Source organism: Mycteria americana, unplaced genomic scaffold (assembly GCF_035582795.1).
Source record: "Mycteria americana isolate JAX WOST 10 ecotype Jacksonville Zoo and Gardens unplaced genomic scaffold, USCA_MyAme_1.0 Scaffold_49, whole genome shotgun sequence".
Lineage (NCBI taxonomy): Eukaryota > Metazoa > Chordata > Aves > Ciconiiformes > Ciconiidae > Mycteria > Mycteria americana.
Genome location: NW_027445635.1, coordinates 459,421 through 483,543, shown reverse-complemented (window position 1 = coordinate 483,543; position 24,123 = coordinate 459,421). Strand labels below are relative to the sequence as shown.

Below are 24,123 nucleotides of genomic sequence, written 5' to 3'. Positions count from 1 at the left end.
AAACAAATGACAGGACAGCCTGGCCCTGGAGAGAAGGACTCTGCTTCGTGGAAGCTTAGAGCTGTCCATGAAGGATAAAGGATACCCTGGATGACGCCACCAGTGACATCAAAAACACCTGCAGAAGCCAGAGGCCTGATCCTGCCCTCTCAGCTACTCTGAAAGGCAGGATGCTGAGTGAAATCCAGCTTGCTACGAAGAACGAACACTACCTAAGACCAGGATCAGGCTTCAGACCATAGAAATACGGCTTTATCCCCTCAGAACAAGTAGTTAGGCTTTAAAAATGAGGCTTTAGACCCCCAAAATGAGGCTTCAGGCCCTAAAAATTAGGATTTGGACCCTAGAAAAGAGGCTTTAAATCCTCAAAAATAACGAACATTTGGGCCCTGCAATGAGGCTTTCAGCCCTTCAAATTAGGCTTTAGGCCTGAAAGAGTTAGACCCCAAAAGGAATATTTGGACCGTAAAAAACGAGTATTTGGACACTCAAAATGAGGCTTTGGCCCTTAGAAACGAGACTTTGTACTCTCCAAATAAACCTTTGGACCCTAAAACGGAGGATTTGCTTGTTAAGTGAGGGCTTAGACCCTACAAAGGAGCATTTAGGCCGTCAAAATGAGGCTTGAGAGCCTTCCAATGAGGGCAGGGATCCTAAAAATGAGGCTTTGGGCCCTACAAATGAGACTTGGGAACAGAAATTATGGCTTTAAACTCTACATGTGAGGCTTTGGACCCTAAAAAATTCAGATTTGGACCCTAGAAATGAGGCTTAGAACCCTAAAAAGTTGGCATTGCACTCTAAAAATGAGACTCTGGACCCTCAAAATTTGGGATTAGAAACAGACCCCAAGGATCTGGACATTCAGATGAAATGTTGGCCTCTAAAAGAAAGATCTGTGTCTTACAAATGAGGCTTTGGAGCCTCTGAATAAAGCTTTGGACCCTCAACCCGAACCTTTGTTCCCTAAGAAGAGGGTTTAGGCCCTACAAATCAGTATTTGGCCCCTCAAAAAGAGGGTTTGGACCTTAAAAATGAGGCTTTGGACCACATAAATGAGACTTTGGTAAGTTAATATGAGAGTCTGGATCTAGAAATGAGGCTTTGGACCGGGAAATTGGGCTTTGTGTCCTATAATAAGGATTTGAACCCTATCCATGCAGCTATGGATCCTAATAAGGAGGGGTTTGGCCATCTAAATGGGAGCTTTGACTCTCAAAATTGGAGTTTATCAACTAAAACCGAGGCTTTGGACCCTAAAAATGAGGCTTGGTAGCCTAGACTGAGGGTTAAGACCCTACAAATGAGGGTTAAAACACTACAAATGAGGCTTTGGATTCTAAAAAGGAAGATTTGGATCTGAAACTGATTCTTTGAGCCTTAAAAATGAGGCTTTCAGCCCTGAAAAAGCTGTTTGGGCGCTAAAGATGAGGCTTTGAACAATACAAATGAGGCTTGGAGACCCCAAATGGTGTTTTGTTCCCTAAAGTGAGGGCTTGGACGGTAAAAATGAGGCTTTGTACCCTAGAATTGATGCTTTGGACTCCTTAAAAATACGACTTTGGAACCTAAAAATGACACTTTGGACCCTAAAATGATAACTCAGACTCTATAAATGTAGCTTTGGACCTTAAGAAAAGTGGTTTTGGCCCTAAAAATGAGAGTTTAGAGCCTGTTGTGGTTTAGCCCCAGCCGGCAACTGAGCACCACGCAGCCGCTCGCTCACTCCCCCTCGGTGGGATGGGGGAGAGAATCAGAAGAGCAAAAGTAAGAAAACTTGAGGGTTGAGATAAAAACAGTTTAATAGGTAAAGCAAAAGCCGCGCACGCAAGCAAAGCAAAGCAAGGAATTCATTCACTATTTCCCAGGGTCAGGCAGGTGTTCAGCCATCTCCAGGAAAGCAGGGCTCCATCACGCGTAATGGTTTCTTGGGAAGACAAACGCCATCACTCCAAATGTCCCCCCTTCCTTCTTCTTCCCCAGCTTTATATACTGAGCATGACGTCATATGGTATGGAATAGCCCTTTGGTCAGTGTGCATCAACTATCCTGGCTGTGTCCCCTCCCAGCTTCTTCTGCACCTGGCAGAGCACAGGAAGCTGAAAAGTCCTTGACTAGTACAGCAACAACTAAAACATCTCTGTATTATCAACACTGTTCTCAGCACAAATCCAAAACATAGCCCCATACCAGCCGCTATAAAGAAAATGAACTCTGTCTCAACTGAAACCAGGACAGTATCCACCCCTTATTCCATACCATTTACGTCATGCTCAGGTCTCATACTATCCAATACATTCTCATTACCCACCATCACCCTTCCCATCCTTTGATATAATACACACATATCATTCCCTTAGTCTATGGACCACCCCTACAAAATATTTGTAAAATGTCCAAAAATGTCCACAAAATGTCCACTGAGTTCATTTAGTCCATGACTTTGGGCTTCATCTCTTATGGTTGTTACTCAGGACAGGAGAGGTGGTGTGTTGCTTGGAGTTATTGGGCACCAAGGCCAGCTCAGGTCAGGTCATTGCTGCACTCGCACTGCTTCTTGTAAGGCTTCTCCTCCATTGGTTCAGGTGGTTCCGGCTGTAGTAATTCCTATAACACGCAACTCAAATCATGGGTTACAACAATTTAAAGGTATATCCATTACAATCTCCACCCCTGGTCCTTTTGGGCCAGGTTATAGGGTTTAACATTGCAATAAACTTCTCCCCTTGCTCCTAGCCTGGCTAGCAACAAGGGGTTCCTGCTATAGTAATTCCCACAACATGCAACTCAAATCCCGGGATACAACAATTTAAAGGAATTTCCATTACAATCTCCACTCCTGGTCCCTTTGGACAGACCATCAGGTTTAACATTGCAATGAAGTCCTCCCCTTGCCCCTGCTCCACCTTGGACTTATCCACAGAATGCAGTACCTTCAGAAGTAAACTTGCTCCAACACGGCCTCATGCACAGCCACTGATGCTTCGAGGTGTACCTGCTGCAACACGGCCTCATGCACAGCCACTGATGCTTCGAGGTGTACCTGCTGCAGCATGGACTTCGTCCACAGCCACTGATGCTTCGACGTGTACCTGCTGCAGCATGGACTTCGTCCACAGCCACAGATGCTTCGAGGTGCACCTTATCCAGCGTGGACTTATCCTTGGACCACAATCCCTTCAGAGGTATACCTGCTGTGGCACAGACATAACCATGGCCACAGACTTTTCAAGATATACCTGCTCTGGCATGGGCTAATCCATGGGCACAGACACTTCGGGGTGTCCTGCTCCCACGTGGATTCATCCACAGGCCACAGTCCCTTCAACTCGAGTTCACAGCAGAGTTCCAGCCTGTCCAGTACAGCAGCACAGAAACAGCAGCAATGCCCTGGCCATCTGCCAGCCCAGACGCATCGCCATGGCTGTTATCAAAATGTTCCCAGGCACAGCAGAGTAAGACGATAAGCAGTACAGCAGCACGGCAAGCAGTGAAAGCAAAAAGCAGCCACTAACGAGCCCTAGACTCTAAGGTACAGTAAGGCAAGCAAGCCTATGGCAAGCACAGAAGCCTGCTGATTAATAGCTAAACAGCAATAACAGCTATAAATTCTATCTGGCACATTCCAATCAAATCTGTCATTATCTCAAAACCTTTGTGCCCCACATTGGGCGCCAAAAAGGACTGTCGTGGTTTAGCCCCAGCCGGCAACTAAGCACCACACAGCCGCTCGCTCACTCCCCCTCGGTGGGATGGGGGAGAGAATCGAAAGAGCAAAAGTAAGAAAACTCGTGGGTTGAGATAAAGACAGTTTAATAGGTAAAGCAAAAGCCACGCACACAAGCAAAGCAAAGCAAGGAATTAATTCACTCCTTCCCATGGGCAGACAGGTGTTCAGCCATCTCCAGGAAAGCAGGGCTCCATCGCGCGTAGTGGTTACTTGGGAAGTCAAATGCCATCACTCCAAATGTCCCCCCCTTCCTTCTTCTTCCCCAGCTTTATATACTGAGCATGACGTCATATGGTATGGAATAGCCCTTTGGGCAGTTTGTATCAACTATCCTGGCTGTGTCCCCTCCCAGCTTCTTCTGCACCTGGCAGAGCACAGGAAGCTGAAAAGTCCTTGACTAGTACAGCAACAACTAAAACATCTCTGTATTATCAACACTGTTCTCAGCACAAATCCAAAACGTAGCCCCATACCAGCCACTATAAAGAAAATTAACTCTATCTCAGCTGAAACCAGGACACTGTGGCCCAAGTGCAGGACCTGGCACTGAGCCTTGTTGAACCCCACACAACTGGCCCCAGCCCATCGATCCAGCCTGTCCAGGTCCCTCTGCAGAGCCTTCCTCCCCTCCAGCAGATCAACACTCCCGCACAACTTGGTGTCATCTGCAAACTTACTGAGGGTGCAATCGATCCCTTCGCCCAGATCATTGATAAAGATTGTAAACAGGAGTGGCCTCAACACAGAGCCCTGGGGAACACGGCTTGTGACGGGCCGCCAACTGGAGGAAACTCCATTCACCACCACTCTTTGGGCCCAGCCATCCAGCCAGTTCTTTACCCAGCGAAGAGTACACCCGTCCAAGCCATGAGCAGCCAGTTTCTCATCACATGGCTCACAAGTCCTTCTCTGTCCATGAACAAGAGGTCCAGTGGGGCCCCTTCCCCAGCTGGCTCCCTCACCAGCTGTGTCAGGAAGTTATCTGCCACACACTCCAGGAACCTCCTAGATGGTTTCCTCTCTGCTGTATTGCATTTCCAGCAGACAGCCGTAGGTTGAAGTCCCTCACAAGAACAAGGGCTAGCGATCGTGAGGCTTCTCCCAGCTGCTTATAGAATAGTTCATCTGTCTCCTCATCCTGGTTGGGGGGTCTGTAACAGACTCCCACCACAATATCTGCCTTGTTGGCCTTCCCCCTGATTCTTACCCATAGACACTACACCCTCTCGTCACCATCATCGAGCCCTAAACTATCCAGACACTCCCTAACGTATAGGGCTACCCCACCGCCTCTCCTGCCTCGCTTATCCCTCCTGAAGAGTTTATAGCCATCCGTCGACGCACTCCGGTTGTGCGAGTCATCCCACCATGTTTCCCTGATGGCAACCATATCATCGTTTTCCTGATGTACAATGGCTTCCAGCTCCTCCTGCTTGTTGCCCACGCTGCGTGCAATGGTGTAGAGGCACTTCAGCTGGGCTGTCGTCCGTGTCTCCTTCACAGAGGAACAGCCCTTCTGTGCTTTGAGGGGCTTCACTGGCGTTTCCTTCTTGGCTCCTATTGCCTCAGTATCCCCTAGCTCAACTCTGTTCAGCTTCAGCTGTGCCCCAGTGACACAGGCCGAGTGCCCTCGCTGGCACCCGCTCCCTCTAACCGTGGCACGTCGTCCCTCAGCTTCCCTCGTGCAAGCCTGATATTACTGCACTCCCCCTTCGAGTCTAGTGTAAAGCTCTGTCGATGAGCCCTGCAAGCTCCTGAGCAAAGATTCTCTTTCCCCTTTGTCCTGGTTTCGGCTGGGATAGAGTTAGTTTTCTTTCTAGTAGCCGGTATAGTGCTGTGCTTTGGATTTTAGTATAAGAATAATATTGGTAACACGCTGATGTTTTGGCTGTCGCTAAGCGGTGTTTACATTGGTCAAGGATTCTTTCCCCCTTTAGCTCCCCATGCTCTGCCAGGTGCCCAAGAAATGGGAGGGGGCACAGCCAGGATAGTTGATCCAAACTGACCAAAGGGCTATTCCATACCATATGATGTCATGCCCAGTATATAAACTGGGGGGAGTTGGCCGGGGGGTAGCGATCATTGCTCGGGGACTGGCTGGGTGTCGGTCGGCGGGTGGTGAGCAGTTGTAATTTTTTTTATATATATATATATTCCCCCCCCCCCCCCCCCCCTTCGGTTTTGTTCCTCTCTCTCTCTCTCATTGGTTTTTTTCCCTCTCATTATAATTCATTATTATTATTACTATTATTTTGTTCCAATTATTAAACTGTTCTTATCTCAACCCACGAGTTTTCTTACTTTTGCTCTTTCGATTCTCTCCCCCATCCCATCGGGGGGGGGGGGGGGAGTGAGCGAGCGGCTGCGTGGTGCTTGGCTGCCGGCTGGGGCTAAACCACCACACCCTTTGAGAAAGATGAATCCCATCAGACGCCAGCAATCCTGGTGCTCTGTAGGCCATCCCGATGTCAAAAAAACCAAAACCATGGCGATGACACCAGCCACGGAGCCATGAGTTAATAGATTGGGTACCTCTGCTCCTTCCAGTGTCACTGCCCACACCTGGAAGGAGAGAGGAGAAAATAACCTGTGCTCCGAAGTCTCTTACCAGCCGTCCCAAGGCCCTGAGGTCTCTTCTGATTGCCCTAGGACTTGGTGTTGCAGCTTCATCGCCCCCCACATGGAAGAGCAGGAGAGGGTAATAGTCCGAGGGCCGTACCAGGCTAGGGAGTATCCTCGTGACATCCCTCACCCGGGCCCCGGGGAGGCAGCAGACTTCCCTAAGAGGAGGGTCCGTCCGGCATATCGGGCCCTCGCTTCCCCTCAGAAGGGAGTCGCCCACAACTATAACCCGTCTTCTCTTCCTTGTGGAGGTGGTGTTAATACGAGAGGTACGTTCTTCTGCCCTGGGCGACACCTCTGGTGTAGGTGGACTGTCACCCCATCCTCCATTGACTGGCCTTCTACCCCCAGGGCCTCATACCTGCTGTGCAGAGGCACCTGGGGAGGCGAGGTGGGCAAGGAGGGCGTTCGCCTGCCGCCACGAGCGTGGACTTGCCTCCGCTCACTCTTCTCCTTGGAGCTGCTGCCTTCAGCCCGGTGCGGGGGGATACAGGATCCCCTTGATCGTGGGTTCTTACTGGTGGCTGCTGCTGCTCCTGTTCCTGTCTCGGGGGGCAGAGCATGGCACCACCAGTCTGTCTCTGTCTCAGCCTCCCTGATGCTCCTTAACCTTCCTACCTCCTCCCGTAGCTCTGCCACCACGCAGAGCAAATCATCCGCCTGCTTTCTGTTTATTGTATTGTCTTTATGGTAATCTCTCTGTTGTATTGTAGTTATCGTTTTGTGTTTTGTATGGTATGGTATGGTATCTATGGTATTGGATGGGTTGCATTGTCTATATTGCATGTTTTGCGTGTGTTGTGTTGTTGTGTGTGGTTTGGTATTTATTGTATTGCTATGGTATGCTATGGTATGGTACCTATAGCATGTGCTGTACAGGACAGTGCAATGTATCTGGGGTGTAGTGTGTGTTGCATTGTGAATTGTGTTGCACTTTGTATTGTATTTTGGTGTGTATTGTGTGCCTGGTGTGTATTATGTCGCATGTGCTGTATGGCACGTGTTGTATGTGTTGTGTGTTTTGTACCTGTTTTGTATGGTTTGCACTGTATGTTGTATTGCACTGTATGGTGTGGTATGTATTGTGTGTAAGGTATGTATTGTATGTGTTGTGCTGTATGTATTGTGTTCTATGTTTTATATGGTACTGTAGTCTGTTTCGTGTTGTGTTTTTTATTGTGCTGTTACAGTATGGTATTTATTGTATTGTATGTATCGTATTGTCTTCTATGTATCGTATTCTACTGTATGTATCATATGTATTGTATGTGTCATATATATTGTATTTTGTATGTATTGTATCTTGTATTTGGTACTGTATTTTGCATTGTATGTATTGTGTTGTATATATTGTGTGGTATGCCTTGTGCGGTGTGTATGGATGGTATATTATGGTATGTATTGTATTTTAGTTTCTGTATTGTATTGTGTATTGTATTCCTTTTTTTATTGTATTTCCCATTTATTTTACGTATTGTATCTATGCTTTGTACTCTATAGATTGTATTCTATGGTTTGTAATCCATGGCATTGTATGTATGGCATTGTAGGTATTGTACTGTATGTACTGTATTTTTGAATTGCATTTTATATTCCATTGTCTTATATGCATTGTATGTGTTGTCTTTTATCGTATGGTAAAGTATTTCTTGTATGTATTTTATGGTATGGTCTGGTAGGTATTGTATGTATCGTATTGAATGTATTGTATTGTACGTATCATGTGCATTGTGATACCCTCAGTCGGCAAAATAAGAACCCTCTAAAACTCAGTTTGGAGGTTTAGAATGCAGGCATTCTTTATTGCGGCGCCGGGCGCACAGGGGATCGCTCCACCTCATGTGCACGCCGCATTGCGCAACTACAGAAATGATAGACAATCCAAATATACATCTTCATTAGATTGCTGGGAAATGATTATCATATTCCTACTATTTCCTAGAACTCATTCAGATATGTCAATGTCCCTGATGCCTGCGCATTCCTGTCCTCTGGTGGTCTTCCAGGGTCCTCTGGTGGACGTCCATAGTCTTCCTCACCGTGTCCACTGGTTGAACTCTGTTTTCGTGCACGCTCAGGTCGGTTTTGGCTTGGTTACACCATTCTTGCGTATACAAACCCAACTTATTCTACCACCCTTTTCCTTTATCTATTCTACTCAAGCATACAGTGTCTCAGGACTTGCTTCTCTCTATTCTACTCAAGGATATAGTGTCTCAAGACTCCCTTCTATCTCATCACAAAGAGCAAATTTTGAAACCATCTGCTCACAAAGTATTCCAAACTTGACTATGTCGCTACAGTAAGAAGGGCACCATTTGTTCTCTGTGAACTCGCTATCAATTGTTTATATTGTGTTTTCTATTGCATTGTGTGTATTGTATTGTATGTATGGTACGTAGTGTGCGGTGTGGTCTTTATTGTCTCGTATGTATTGTCTGTCTTGTATTGAATATGGGGTATTGCCTGCGTTGTCTTTTTCCTCTTGTGTTTTAGAAGCAAAATAAGTCTGCAACATGAGAAGAAAGATTTGGGAGGCTTTTTTACTACCTTCCAAATGATTTTGCACATTCCAGTAGAAGAAAATAATCTGGGTTATTGAGATTCAGTTAACTTTTTTCTTTTCCCCCTCCTTCAGGGCCATTTGGAAAATGGAGGAAGGAATTGTATATGGGGACATTTGGGAGTTGAGGGGGTCTGGATGTGAGATTGCAAGTAACGTGTCCATGGCGATAGTGAGAGATACTGTTATTGTTCCGTTGCATTTAGGGTGTTCCAAAAATCAATCTCGCAGTGGGTTTCCAGGTGATATAAAAGGCACTTGAAGGATCATGGGAACACTACTGAGATCAGCTCGAGCCTTTTTCTAACCTGCCAGCCTTATTCTAGCACTTAGCCATCATCACGCCACATCAGTTTCCATGGGGCTTCAGCGTATTTTTCAGTGCTGTCCTTTAGCATAGTTGGCTTTCCTGAACTAAGATGCCAGACCGGCCTGAGATCAACTTATTGCTGCAGAATATCTCCGAGAGGGACCCTTGTCAAATGCTCACAACTGCTTAAAAGTCCCAGGGGTAAGGAAGCTGTCAATTTTCAGCTAGAAAGGATTGAAAACAGTATTTCAGTTGATTTCAGAAGGCAGCAGCACTACAGGAAACATATTTTCCATGCCGTTTGTAAATTAATCAGTTAATGCCTCATCATTTCTACATGCACGTGGCTGTGCTTTTATGAACACAGCAGGTACCTGTCAAAACAAAGCGCAGGCATATCAGCCCTGAAACAGGAACTCTGCCCCTCCTGTCAGTAAGTTTAAAAATGCCAAACTCGCCATACCCCACAAAACCCAAAGAAAAACGCGCATCCAAAACTCCAGCCATAAAAGTAACCCACCACTTTGTGTAGAAAAAAAGGAACTGCTCCAATTGTTGAAATAAAAGTGTGTTTGCCGTGACAGAGGAGCCTCTAAAAGCTGAGGAAACTCATTTCCTGTGTTGTATTAGACCACAGGCCATACTATCCAAACAGCTCTCCTCAAGAGGTCACTAAATTGATCAGAAGAGAGATTCAAAGCCTTCCTTGGAAAAAGCTCTTGTCCTTTATTGCCTAACGTAGTGGAAGAATTCAGGGGAGCAGCGTTAGCAGGCTCTGGGGAAAAATATCGACGTGCAGAAGGTGATGCCTCACTCCAGTTAGTCATTCCTTCTCTCTGTGTTTAGGAAAGCACAGACAGCATTACTGTATCAGTAACTCAAAAGTTCTGGAAAATGTGCCTTTGGAGAGGAACACCCAGACCTGGACAAAGAGACCTTCTTTCCAGGGCAAGTCTTACCAGAAGATTCACCTTTCCTTCTTTTCAGAACATTTTGTACCTAGTTCTGTTAAAAAGGAAGTCTCATTAAGGATTTTGAAGCTTCCTGCTCCATATGCCACTCTTTTCTACACGTGGAAAAACAGGCCTATGTTCTCTCATGGCAGGCACCACCACGACCGTTTGGTGGTTTTTCAGAAGCAAACAAGAAATTGGGAAAGCTCTCTGTTGGAGTCTAGCATTAAACAGTCTAGTCTTGACCAGTAACTGAAACAGAAGAGTTCATAAACTGTTAATTAGTTCTTGTATTTTTCTATTTCCTGCCAGTCCCTCCAATCAGACAAGTAGAAACAAGAGCTCCATGAAACTTGTATACAACTTGTATACTTGTAAACTTGTATACTCTCATTGGAAACAGAAGACTAAACAGAAACTGGCACAAAGCAAGTGGGAAAGGGGACAGAAAAGAGGAGGAAAAGGCTAATCTCACTGTGGGTGTGCTACGTGTACATTAGAGTGGTTTCCTGAAACCCCACAGCTTGGCTACACTAAAAATTCAGCCAGGAAGGATCACAGTTGTGCTTGACGGCGCTAAAACAATGGGCATGACTCTCTGCACTTCTGCAGCCTCGAAGGACAAATACCAACTAGAGATCCTTGCAGTGACTGAAACACCAAGACTAAAGCAAAAAGGGTCCACTCTCTTGCTTTGGCTGTAGTAACAGGAGGACAGCAGCACAACTTTGGAAGTGTAGAACGACAGCTAACATAAGAGCAAGACAATGAAGAAATATGCAGAACAAAAGCTTTCATGCAATCTTTTTAAACAAACCTTCACTAATTTTCATTTTGCTGCTGTACTGTTCCACAATAACTGGCAAGCTTCCCAGTGCTTTATTCCTACCACACTAAGATCCAGGTTCTGCTTTGAAACACATACAGAAATATGTGTATTAAAAAAACAAACAAACCCCCCAAAAAAGCCGACACTTTAGACCAAGACCTGAGTTAGCTGTAAGAATAAAGCTAATTGTGTCTCCAACACTAGGAGCACCCGAAGCTGCAGTGCTTTGACAGTGAGAGAGAGAGAGGACTTGTAAAGAGAGATGCAAGGCTTCCACCCTCCCTATGGCTACCCACAGCCCCAGTCAGGAACAGTCAGAGCAAACAAGAAGCGAATGTTTTTGCTTTGTCTTTCATTTAATTTATTTAGTCCTAACTATAATATCTACTTAAAATACTCCTTTCCTCCTTCCCCTTGAGGTAGAGTCCGTTCAGTGGGAGAGCGGCCTCTAAATACTGGAGACCTTGACTGGGCATGGGATCTCCTCTCTGGGGGTGACCTGGACCTAGAACGAAGGTTACGACTCTTGGTTAGAGAGGTGGAGCGGAGGAACTCCTCCTGATTCTTCTGGACAATCTGCTTCTCCATTATGGACATGTAAAGCAGTTACCTGGAAAACGAACGCCTGTGCTCCTTTTTCATCCTTTTACACTCTGTCATTTCCTTAGCAAAATCAGCGGTAAACTCATCAGGTTTGGAATTTCTCTTTCCTTCCTTTCTCTTTCTTTCTTTTTGCACTTCCGTGTAACTGCAGTCCGATACGCTATTGAAAGACAAAAATGAAAAACAACGTAACTTCATTGAGCCAAATACTTACTCCTCTTCAAGTCTCCGTTGTTCTCTGTAAAACTCCTGCCTACATAAGGGAGGCCAATGGCATCCTGGCTTGGTTCAGAAATAGGGTGGGCAGCAGGACTAGGGCAGTGATTGTTCCCCCGTACTCGGCACTGGTGAGGCCGCACCTCAAATCCTGTGTTCAGTGTTGGGCCCCTCACTTCAAGAGAGACATTGAGGGGCTGGAGTGCGTCCAGAGAAGAACAACGAAGCTGTTGACAGGTCTACAGCACAAGTCCTGTGAGGAGCAGCTGAGGGAACTGGGGTTGTTTAGCCTGGAGAAAAGGAGGCTGAGGGGAGACCTCATCGCTCTCTACAACGCCCTGAACGGAGGTTGTAGTGAGGTGGGTGTCGGGCTCTTCTCCCAAGTAACAAGTGATAGGAGAAGAGGCAATGGCCTCAAGTTGCTCCAGTGGAGGTTTAGAGTGGGTATTAGGAAAAATTTCTTCACCAAAAGGGTGATCAAGCCCTGGAAAAGGCTGCCAGGGAAGCGGTTGAGTCACCATCCCTGGAGGTATTTAAAAGACACGTAGACGTGGTGCTTAGGGACATGGTTTAGTAGCAGACTTGGCAGTCTTAGGTTTACGATTGGAATCAACGATCTTAAATGTCGCTTCCAAGCTAAATGATTCTATGATTCTGTGAATCTCTGAAGGAGGTGCGTGTGTTGTTGGGATGGTATTTGAATGAGCCGTGGGTACTGCTGTTGGTACCCAAGCTGATGACGTGTGTGCAGGAGCTGGGGGATATGCTGGAGGGGGGACAGTGTACCCAGCAGATGGAGGCTGACCAGGTGCAAACTGAGGAGGGAACTGTGGTGCTGGTACCCCCGGAGGAAGAGGAAGTGCATGGGGTGGTGGAGGAGACAAGGGAGGTGGAGGCACAGGCACAAAGGCTGCCGTTGATGCTGCAGTGTTGGGGCCTGAGGCCTTTGGGTATGTTCACTGCGTGGGCGTCCTCGATTTGAACTTCTAAAGAAACCCCCAAACACGTGTCACTGTTTGTTACGCTCTGCCCTGATGTTCAAGAGGAAAGCGAAGGAAGCGGGAGCACAGTGGCGAGCGCTTCTTGTTCCCAACTTCAGCATTTTTCTCCCTGCTTTCTCTTCATTTGAGACTACACTCATTTCTTGACCCTCAGACTTGCCTTCCACATCCTCACCCCCAACAGTTCCCTCAGTCTTCTCTCCTTAGACTCAGCTTTGCGACTCTGGAGGGAGCCTGCCCCTGCTTAAGAGACGCCCACCTCCCATGTGCCAAGTGCCCACCACGTCTCTGCCACTCCTTGAGACGCTTCATACTTCACACTGCTGATCTTCAAAGGACTGCACAGATATTAATTAATCTTCTCTCAAACTTCTGGTAACTTCTTCCACATACGCTGCCTATGTTGTTAGAATTAATTACCACTTGTATTCTCCGCAACTCTCTGGGCATACTTATTTCATTAGAAACCAGCTGTTGTGTGAGTTATGTGTTAAGGCCTCGTTTAACAGGTTACAAGTAGTAATATATTGAATTTCTGTGGCATACTCACAGTTCCCAGCCTGGTCTGCCACCAGCTGAGCAAATTGTTCTGCCTTTCCTTGGATGCCCTTTTGGAGTGGGGAAAGGAAAAAGAAAAAAATCCCATTCAGTTTATCTGAAGATCATTTTTTGTAAAAGAAATTCTACAGTTATAGTTACTTACCAGTTGTGGATATTGATTGTCCTTGGGGGCCCAGAAGACTTGCAAATGCCGGTTGTCTTAGTAGAGGAACCTGACAGCCCGTGTGAATAAATGCAAGGAGTTGGAAAATCAGCTCTACTAAGATACACAAATCACTGCGGATGTTGAAATAAAACTTACCTTGTCTTCCAACACACTGCTGATGGACCCAGAGGAAGATATATAGAGTTCACCGGCAGTCACCAGAGCAGCAGGTCGGACAGCAGTCATGAGTGGTGCTGGAGGTTGTAGCAGTGGCGGCTGCTGCTGCTGTTGCTGCTGGAGCTGCTTGCGCAGCCTTTTTGTGTAGCCTGTTCCATTTCTGAAGTTGTCGACAGCCTAGAGGCAGAAAAACATTTACAAAAAGGCAATATGAAACTTCAGTAGATAGATGAACAAAAGCCTCCACAGAGTAAAATGACTTGTGTACTCCTGGAAATGATATCAAGCCTAAAATCAATGAACATACAGCTATATGAACACATCACATTAAACACCAAGATCAAGGACTGGTAACTCAGAGTATCTGTATTTCAAGTACCTCAGTGTTAACACCGAAATTGAAAGTGAGGCAATCACGTTAAACAAAAGCGTGACCTGAATGTGCAGATTGTCTCTAAAGAGCTGTAAGCTTCTGGAACAACAGGTAATGTACTTGAAAGGTACATTTAGCCTTATTCAACTTGGCCTTGCTTAAGGAGGTGTAAATTAGCCTTTCTTCCCTTTCAGCTTTTTACAAATAGTCTTTTCTTACAAACAGTTGATGTAAAAGTCATCACCTTACCTTGCGTAGGGCCTTGTTGGCAATTAAAGCATCAGGAGAAACGTCCGTCTGATGACAGGTTGGGCATGTGTGTTCCTCCGAGTCCAGTAATGCTGTTCGAATACCTGTGTATGTTTAGAATCATCCAAACAGTTTTTAGCCAAACAGAGGAAATTTTGGGGGTTCTAATCAATTATAAAATCACGAAGATGGGTAGTGGGAGAATATGCTCTTGAAGTGAAAGCATGAAGCTATACGTGTTCAACGGTGTAAAAAATTTATAGTACGCAGCAAATAACGAGACAGTTTTGACATTGCACTATTGCAACATTTGAAGATGTAGAGTAGGCTGTGTCTCGATGTTTCGACTAGTCTTCTTTCCACTATCTAGTACAGTGAGAAGTCACCAACCTCCAGGTTAATGAATAAAACACGTCTCAAAAAACCATTAGTAGGTTTGAGTTCTGAAGTTTTGAACAAGCTCTCCCGTGGAGAAGAATGTGGATTAAATGCCTAACTCTGCATTTGTTGCAGACCGCAGGAAGTCACCAGAGTTGGCTATGCAGTTTTTTAGGAGAGAAAGGGTGTGGACAAACTAAATGCATTCAATATCTCATACTGTCATCACCTGCACAATTATGCGCTCTTCTCCTACTCGCCCCTCTGCATGTAAAGAGGCTTTCACTAGGTACTAAGCTTTCTGCTTATTTTTTTTTCTTTTTTCCCTTTCTAGGAGAAGAGTCCTTTCCTGTTCAGGGTATACTTAAGTATGAAATAGAGCTGGTAACAAAGTCATTCCATTACCTCCTCTCTCTGCTTTCAGAAGATCAGCTGTGATGTTTTGAATTAACAAACGTGGGAGTAACACTTACATTCATCACAATAACTGTTTCCACAGCAGGGAATAACAACTGCATCAGTCATCAAGTCTTTACAGAGGAGACATAACAACTCTTCCGGAACAGGGTCATCTGAGGAGGAGGAGGAGGACGGCTCCTCTGCTAAAAAGGGAGGCTTCTCCTTCTTTCCTCTGGCATAAGCTTCCCTGGAGGGGGGTGGGGAAGGAAAAAGGAAAAAGTTAAACGTGGGTAAAGGAAAAGTCTTCCAAGCTTTGTATTCTATCAAAGGAAGAGAACAGCTGGAGTTCTCCTCCCTCCACATCAGCCTTCTACAACGTAGGCATTTAGTTTAAACTACTTTTCTATAGCCACAACACAATCTTCCTTCTGCTGAGCTCTCCCATTCATTGGATCAACTAAGAAATCAGCTCAGACTAGAAAAACAATGGTTTGACAGCTACAAATCAGGTGAGAAGGATCCCACCTCTCCTTTGCCAGAGGGTAAACGTAAATTGCAGGCTCAGGATAAAGTTAGTCTCCCAGTAAGGACATTTTATCAATGGAAGAAGTCGATGTTACAGCTTCTACAAAAGGAGATCCATGGCAGAAAAACAGAGGTGCTACCAATGCATTTTAAAGCCGCCACTCTCGTCAGCCCACAGGAGTATTTTCTTAGGTTATAGCAACTACTTGATAAAAGTCAGAGGGGGACTAAATCTCAATCCAACCGTTAGTTGACAAATGTTGCCAGAAGCCTTTGAAACATAAAGCAGAAGCAAAACGAGCTTTCAAAGAGGACTACTCTGTAAACACTACTGAAATGTTTTACAGAAATACAGATTCTTAGCGTACCACCAGATTTATCAATGTCCAGGGCCATGAACAGTAGGACCACCCTATTGTAATATTAGAAAGCATCACGGATTTTATGGTTAAGAGACAATGACAATGCTTCCTGCCCTGTAACTACAGATGCTGGCCAACTTGGTTGCATTGCCCCTCAGACATTCACGCATGGTTTCTCTCGTTCACTTTGTGGTCAGTCCATTTAATTCCATACGTACGCACTAATAGTTGGTATTGCATATTTCCCAGTGCTTGTCAGCATGGCACCCTTTGTAGTGGGGTCTTCCACCTCTATCATGAAGCTCCTGGGAATTCCTGTGCTCTTTTTAATTCTGGGAACAGGCTCAACATTTTTGTCCTGTTAAGAAAAGAAATGCAGACATAGCTCATCTTAAGACCCACACTTCCAATGACATTGCAATGATTATTTTAAGCAGCAAAAGCCTTCAGGGCTCTCCTTTTACCTAGTGTCAGGCTTGCTCAACTGAAATACTTATTTTCCTAAATGAATATAGCCAGGATGTCCCAAAGGCTTGAGCAGTGTTTTGAACTCACTCGACATGCTTTGGCTTCACTTCAGGTTCCCTAAGGGTGCAATATCCCTTAGCTCACCACCCACTCAGACAAGAGACACAAACCCGCTCCTACTCCAGAGCGCAATTCAGAGCGACAGCTTCATTCGGTGCTCTGAATCAGTCACTGGGGAAACTTATATTCACCCTCTCCATACGAAGGTTGTATTCGTACCTCAGGCATATGCATTCAGTGACTTACGTCACATGGCATGAATGCTCAGCCAGAGACTGGTGTAGTTACAACAGGCAAATATTCAATAGATGGCGTCAACAGAAACACCTTGGTTTTCTACGGAATACTAAAAACTGTGAACTGTCATTAGAAAGAGTTAAAACCAGAAAACTTTCCAGCAATATTGAAATATATAACAATAAGCATCCAAGTTCACAGAGAAAGATCTATGGACATATTCAATGTCAATGACCTAGAAAAAAGAAAATGTTACATTTCAAATTCCAGGTTTTCCTTGAATTTTGAAGGGCTTTGCAACACTGCCATATAGCCTCTCTATTTCACCCCAAGAGAAATGAGTCTTAATAGGAGTGTTCATGTATTTGTTACCTAACTGCCAAGGGAAACACGTTAAAAACAAACTAACACCAGAAGTCCCCCACAATCTTACCCCATGTGTTGGGCAGTTCTTTATATAGTGGCCAGGTTTTCCACAGCGAAAGCACGTATATGATGGTGGAGGTGGACCCAAGGGTTTCCTCAAGTAACTAAAAGGTTTTTTGGGAAAAGACGAGAAAGGCATGCATGTGTCTCTCTTGTTAAAACCAACACCTCCACAATTTTTTCCAGAATCTTCAAAGAACAGATTTGACGTTATCCACACTTACTTGATGGGATCATACTGCTGGCAAGACTGTATCATCACAGCTTTTACTTTCTCTTCCTCGGGAGCATTGGCTTCAGCCAGATTGGCAGTCTGTTTCACAGGGAATTGTTTGACACAGGCATTAGAAACGCGTTTAAGCCCACACAGCCAAAGACAACCCCACTCACCCCGTCCTGTGAAGAGCAGCACAGCGCTAGCTGAGGTTGCATGAAAACAGCTGCTTCTATAAAATACAGCTGTCCTGAAGATGTTCTGGGGAGTCCTTACACCATTACATGCTGTCTATGTGCCTGTTCACCTCCTTAAAAAGAGCCTTCTCGGGCACTCAGAACCTTCGGCTCTGTTTGTACCTCACATAAAGGCTTGTGTCACCAATCCCATTTTCCTCTGAGTGGACTGAAGCTATGTGTAGAAAAAATTATACTATCCAGATTTTGAAACTGATTTTTAAGCTCCAGACTGTTTGAAGGAGAAGATATACTACAATTTATGAAATTGTGCAGCATCCAAAGATTGGATCTCTAACTGTAATAACTAGAAATGCAGAAATGACCCTGCTTGTGTCCATGTTCCAGAAACACCTCTAATTCGGCTGTTGCAAACCCCCCTGAAATGTCCATCACTGACAGCCAATTAAATTCTTCTCTGAAAATTGTGTTAGTTTCCAATGCAACATTAACGAAATGCATGAAAAACAGTAAACAGCTTCTAAAGTGCTGCTTCTTTGTGTCTGGAACATGAGTAATACCACAACATGACGTTGAGGCTGATGAAATGCTCCCCTTCTACCTTCCCAAACTGGCAACTACTCCTTACAGGACAGTATCAAAATATACAGACATTTTAAAGTGAAAATAAACACTTTAAATTCTTAAAAATCAAATTAATGTTTTGTTCACATTACAAGAGTTATCCAGCTATGCATCACAGTATAAGATTTAAAAATACAAACCAAACACTTTTTTTCTTTAAGCTCTTGACGAGAATATAGATATACCTGAATAAGCTGGGCCAGAGAAATAGGGGCAGAAGGGTCATCAATCTGTTCACAAAAAATTAAACACACATTCATGTTGAACACATATTCATATTAAATGCATATTCATATTCAAACACAAAAGCTAAGTGATACAATGTGAAAATGCAACAAATACACTCCAAACAATTTTTATGGCAAGAAACAAAAAGCACACAACAAGCTATACAGACAGACATAGCACTAGCTATGGACAGGCAGATGTAGAACATGGCACCATGTTCAGTTGTGCAAACCTTCAACCTACGTGATCCAAAAACCATCATACATTATCTGTACAACACAAAGTCAGTCCGGAAATATTCTGGCGTATTCCATATGAAATACAATGCATTACTAGGCACAAATACCAATATTCACAGGAGAACTGTGCAAATGAGGGCATTACTCACTTTTTACTATGCTGAATCAAATGCACAGTACTTACAACATAGACTATCTTTTAGTGGAAAATATCTATTAAGGTAATGTGTGGAAAATTAATACAAGGCTACATTGCATACAATTAAGGGCCGTGCGTAGAAAAAAGGCTGAGATTGGTTTTTACGTACTGCTTTTGATGTTGCACTCACTGGCTCACTTCGACTTCTAGAAGAAGAAAGAAAGGTGATCAGAACTTAAAATAAGGCACTTGTACCCAACATAAAGCAGTGAAAACAGATTCTAAAACCTGAACATCAAAACATTCTGTTCTGATACTCTAGTGAATGTGAACATTTGTACGTATACATAAACTGTTCCCTCTTGGTGCATGCAGTGCAACTAAAAAAAAAAACCCCAAATCACATTTCTACTTTGTCACAAATTACTCCAAGACTTAGAGATACAGAACACAACAGTGCAAGCGAAGTCCTCAGACATTTTGTCTCTGCGAGTAAGTATCAAAAATATGAAGCCTCTACTACAGTTTTGTGTTCTTAAATAATCAACCATGAAAGTACAAAGGTAACTTTAGCCAACCCGTATATCCCTAGCATTACAAGTAGGTACCAGAGAGAGTACTTCAGTTTCTAAGAAAGAATAGGGAGGCTCTAGACACTTTGAAGGGCAAGTTTACTGAAATGAAACAAATCAGCCATCTGACAAAGAAATAACAAAACTGCCAGCAGCATCGTCTTTACAACAGTGTTTCTCTGTGGAAGCCCAAGCACTCTGTTCAGATATCTACCATATTTAGCCATGAAAGTGCCAAAATGTGCTCAATGTGTTACATATGCTATATTGACTAAAAATAGGCGCAGAAATCTCACCTGAAAGCAGTTCCTAGGATTTTTTTGGGAAAAAAAGGTCTTAACTGCCTGAATCTGCTTTAAGATAATCTTGAAAATGCTACAATATTGTAGGAAATAATTATTACATTTGAAAACTTGCTGAGATTCCACGTACTCATTGATCTGTGTCTGCATGCTACTCATCACCAATCAGACATGCAACCATTGATGGCATTAACAAACAATTCCTACACCATCCAAAGTGTCCCATGAGCAGAGGCAATTCAAAGGCTGCTGTGGAATTCATGTGAAGTTTACATGCAGAGCCATAGAAATTCAGGGCTTTTTGCTTGCAAATGCTTCATGGGTACCAGGACGCTGCTGTACTGTTTGTTCAAGGCACACTGTAACTCACTAGTCTACTTTATTTACTGAGAAGCAACATCAGAAAGGCATGGCAAAACCACAAGCTAATAATATCTACTAATGGTGGTGGAGAGGCGTATCTCAAAGAAGGCTGGAAAACATGACCATTCAAACAATGCTAATGCAGCTGATAGAGATCTGGACTGTATGAATACATAAATGACAGCAATAATCCTGGAGTCAGGATGGCAGTTGAATATCTGTAATTTTAATCAATACACCTGATTCTCTGTCCTCCAAACAGCTTAGGAACACAGAATTAAATCCTGGAGCACACATATCACCTCAGGGTAAAAACCGACCTGGAAAGAGAACTGGTAACATTTGGTAACATGCTAAACTGCTTACTGAGGTTCAAGTTTGGAAAGGATTAACTACTCTTTCATCGCACTCGCACAAAAGACAACACGCTTTAGGATAGTGTTCTTCTTCTCTTGCTGGAAACGGACATTGTCTTTAGGAAACTAATAGGAATCACTTAGGAATGCAACTTCTTGTTTGCGTGGTTCCCCAGCTGGCAACCCTTGGTCTTTCCTCTATAGCTAGTACGCACAAAACCCAGATTTGGGGCATAAGAATACCTGCCATATCCCACCCCGCCTCCCCCAAATGCAAGAAATAGTCAAGCCCTGAGAATCAGACTCTTCTGAGATGGGAACAAAGTCTCAGGTTACACTACAATGCCTGTCTGTCTGGACTATAAAAGCACTAAAAGCAAACACATGTGATGAGGAATCTCTCCACAGAGAGGAAACAGCATCTACAGCCTTGGTCTCAGAAAAATCAGCCCCAAGAACAAACCCAACAGACTCCTCTTATTTAAAAGTTACCATTGTTGGAGTTTGAACCCCATGTCCCAGCAGGCCTAAAAAGGTAAGTCTCCTTTGGGACAGATACAGTAAAATCTACCCCATGACAACAAAAACTAACAGCAGCTTTAACGAGAAAGATACAGTCTGAATGCCTCTGTAAACTAATAGCCATCCAAAAAGTTCACACGCTGGAACCCCTAAGAAAGAATACCATGCTTTACGGATACTCACATAACATATGTTTTGCTGGTAGATTTAACTCCTCCAACAGGGATTCTTCTAACAATTACCGATGAGTTCCTAGGAATCAGGGCATTATCATCTGTGTATTCTGAAAACAACACAAACACAGAAAAAAACATGAGTCAGTTTGTAAGAATGTATATTAATATGTCATTACATAGCACTTCACAGAATCCCTTTCAGATTAAAAAGAAAAATGTTCTAGGTAACATCACGCTTTTATTGTCCCAACACACTAACAGGACATTCCAAGAAATCCTCAGGTCTGAGAATCAAACACAAGCAGTAAAATCTTTTGCATTTCTTAAAAATAGTTTGAACGCCAACAGCAAAAGGGGCTCAAAGGTCACTAAAGGAGAGTCTGCTAATGCATGAGGTTCTTTCCTGACCTAGCTTACGTTGCTTTTGCTGCTCTTAGGCTACAAAACCAAGACATCTCTGGAGAAAAACAAACCACAGCAAAGTCTCACCTGCTTAAACCACATTCCAAAGTCTGACTAGCTTGCCCTGCAACACCACAGGCACTCAGCTAAAGCATGGAAACTCTGTGCCACTGCTTTCATAGCTGTTCACTAAAAACGATTCACCCATGAAGACTGACAGAACACAGAAGACAGCCTGCCATCTCTGTCTATTTCTTGCAGCTTAATCCATCAACAGCCACACTTGTCAGCTGCTCAGGGCTTTACATTGACATGGAAACACAACTGGCAGGGCTACACATTGGATCACAGAGATTTTGGGGTTTTTTGAGCTTGCTTTCACAAGTAGGGCAGAATTGGCTCCAACTAAGGTGGTATCTGCCCTCTTGAGCATCTAGTTTGAATCAGCCCAAGGGACGTGGATTCTTTCGATGCACTTTTTGCAGAGCAGAGAGACTCAAACCAAATGACTTATGAAGACAGCCTTGAAGAGCCTTTTGAAAGAAGCGTGTGCCTGAAGCTATCCATGCTTTGCCTTGGCTTACACCATGTTAGTCTTCTGAAGAGGAGGAAAGCCTTCTGACCTTTTCTGTAAGGCCCAAACAAAAAAACCCCACAACTCCCCGAGACACTTGGACTGAGTCAGCTTAAAACGCAAAGATCTCTCCATGAGAATGGTTTGTATCTTGTACTTACACGAGCTGGCTGTGACTAAATATTTTAAAGCACTATCAGCAGCCATTCCCTGTAATCTGCCTACAGCTGTACATACTAAAAGCTTTGCAGACCGAATCAGAACGATGGTCTGAAAACCAAAGCTGCTGTATCTCCAGTCAAGCTCTGTCAGGGCGGTTTTGCTCAGTGATCACACACAAAATAGGAATATTTCACAATTTCGGCTCCCTTTTTCAGTATATTATTCCTACAGGCAGGAACCTCTCTGAGACCAAAACATACCTACCAGAAGACATTATTTCAACCACGAAATGAACAGTTTACTTCTACTTCCAAATGACAGAATGCTTCGTCAGAAAACCGAGAAATCATTTTGCTGAAACTAATTCCTGTTCTTTCCACCTAGGGAACCAAACAGTATGCTTCCTCTGGAATTCAGAGCAGTTTCAAAATGTCGGAGAAAGGACTACTAATGACGATACCAGAAGCTTTTACAGAGGTCATATCCTGAAACCAACCCCTAGAGCTCTTCTCAAAAGGAAAATCTAACCATTACACAGCCACCTGTCAAGAAAGGCCTGCACTGGGACATTGTCATGGAGGAGGAGCTCAAACAGTACTGAGGCCCCGACAAACAACTGGGAGACCATGCCAGCTGCAGTCCTAGGAGCCCAAAGCAGCTGTTTCTACCTGCTGAACAGAGCCATACAGGCTATTCTCTGTGGTCCAGATCACAAACCACTGGATTAAGATCAGAGTCCCATTGCGGTTTTGGGTTCTTTTCTTTTTTCTTGTATTTTGCCTGAGAAGCAGAAGAGCACATTCTCCAAGTGTTTTGTGTCAGAATGTTACAGGGCAGGAAAGAGGACTCAAAGCCCTGAGTTCTGGAGTTTGCAGTTCTTCCACAATATTGTGAGAACATCTCTTCTAAAAGACAGGTCAAGAAATTCAGGTCAAATTCAAAGGAGGCAAGTTGAAATGCATCATTCTTGAGCATAGGCCTTTGGAAGGGAATTCTGCCTTTATAGAACGTGCCTCTATAGCAAGCATGGAAGAGGACGCACACACACCCCTGCCCTTTAAAATACGTCCTAACCATCCATTGTGCCTTCCCAGCATCTTAAAAGGAGTCCATCATATCATTTTTTTCCACTGATATTTACAGTCCTGTTTACTTTTTGCTTATATTAGCAGGATGGGCCCCAGACTGACTCACGCTACGTGGGGACAAGCCACAAAGAGCAGAGTGCAGCTCCCGCAGGCCAGGGCTGCTGCGGTGCAGTCTGCGACGCCACCAGCCAGTCGGACCCCGAGGCCCCGCGCCCGCTGCCCCCACGCACCTTCTTTGGTCTGGGCATTGGTGATCTGCAGGTCGCAGTTGGCCACCTTCAGCTTCTCGCGGCTCATGATCTGGCGCTTGAGGTCGCACAGGGAGATGTGGAGGCCGCTGAAGGTGACCGTATCATAGCTCATCTTGGAGGAGAACTTGTAATGGACGCACGACATGGTTGGGGCCAGGCGGTGCCTACTCCACAACAGCGTCTACCGTGGCAGAAGGCGCCGCGGCCTCTGCACCACGTTACGGCCTGCGGCAGCACGGGGAAGGACCCACCGAGGGGTCAGGGCAAGCAGCACAGGCTGAGGTGGAGTGGGCCGAAGGCACTCAAAGGGAACGGCGCTCGGCCTCCGCTCCCTCTCTCGCACAGAGCGCTCCCAGCGCTGACTGCTCGCTATGGCGACTCAGGAGCCCCTGCCTCAGCGTTCCGCCCAGGGGTTTCCCGGCCAACAACCAAACGCCTGCCTCGAGCGGGTCACTGCACACTCACAATGGCATACTGCACCCAGGTGCTGGCGCAATGATCGCCATGGGGACGGAGGCTGTTTGCCC

The 24,123-nt window shown here is 44.8% G+C and overlaps 1 protein-coding gene across 1 annotated transcript; it reads right to left on the bottom strand.

Annotated features, from left to right (window-relative positions):
• Positions 1 to 583: 583 nt before the first annotated feature.
• LOC142403964 (E3 ubiquitin-protein ligase RBBP6-like) lies at positions 584 to 23,741 on the bottom strand. Its single transcript, XM_075490263.1, has 9 exons — positions 23,576 to 23,741; positions 21,127 to 21,226; positions 18,998 to 19,034; positions 18,368 to 18,452; positions 14,333 to 14,436; positions 13,690 to 13,708; positions 13,531 to 13,586; positions 679 to 758; positions 584 to 590 (listed from the first exon to the last, which is right to left on the bottom strand). The coding sequence occupies exons 1-9, from the start codon at positions 23,739 to 23,741 to the stop codon at positions 584 to 586; spliced, it is 654 nt and encodes a 217-aa protein (XP_075346378.1).
• Between the last annotated feature and the right edge of the window lie 382 nt (positions 23,742 to 24,123).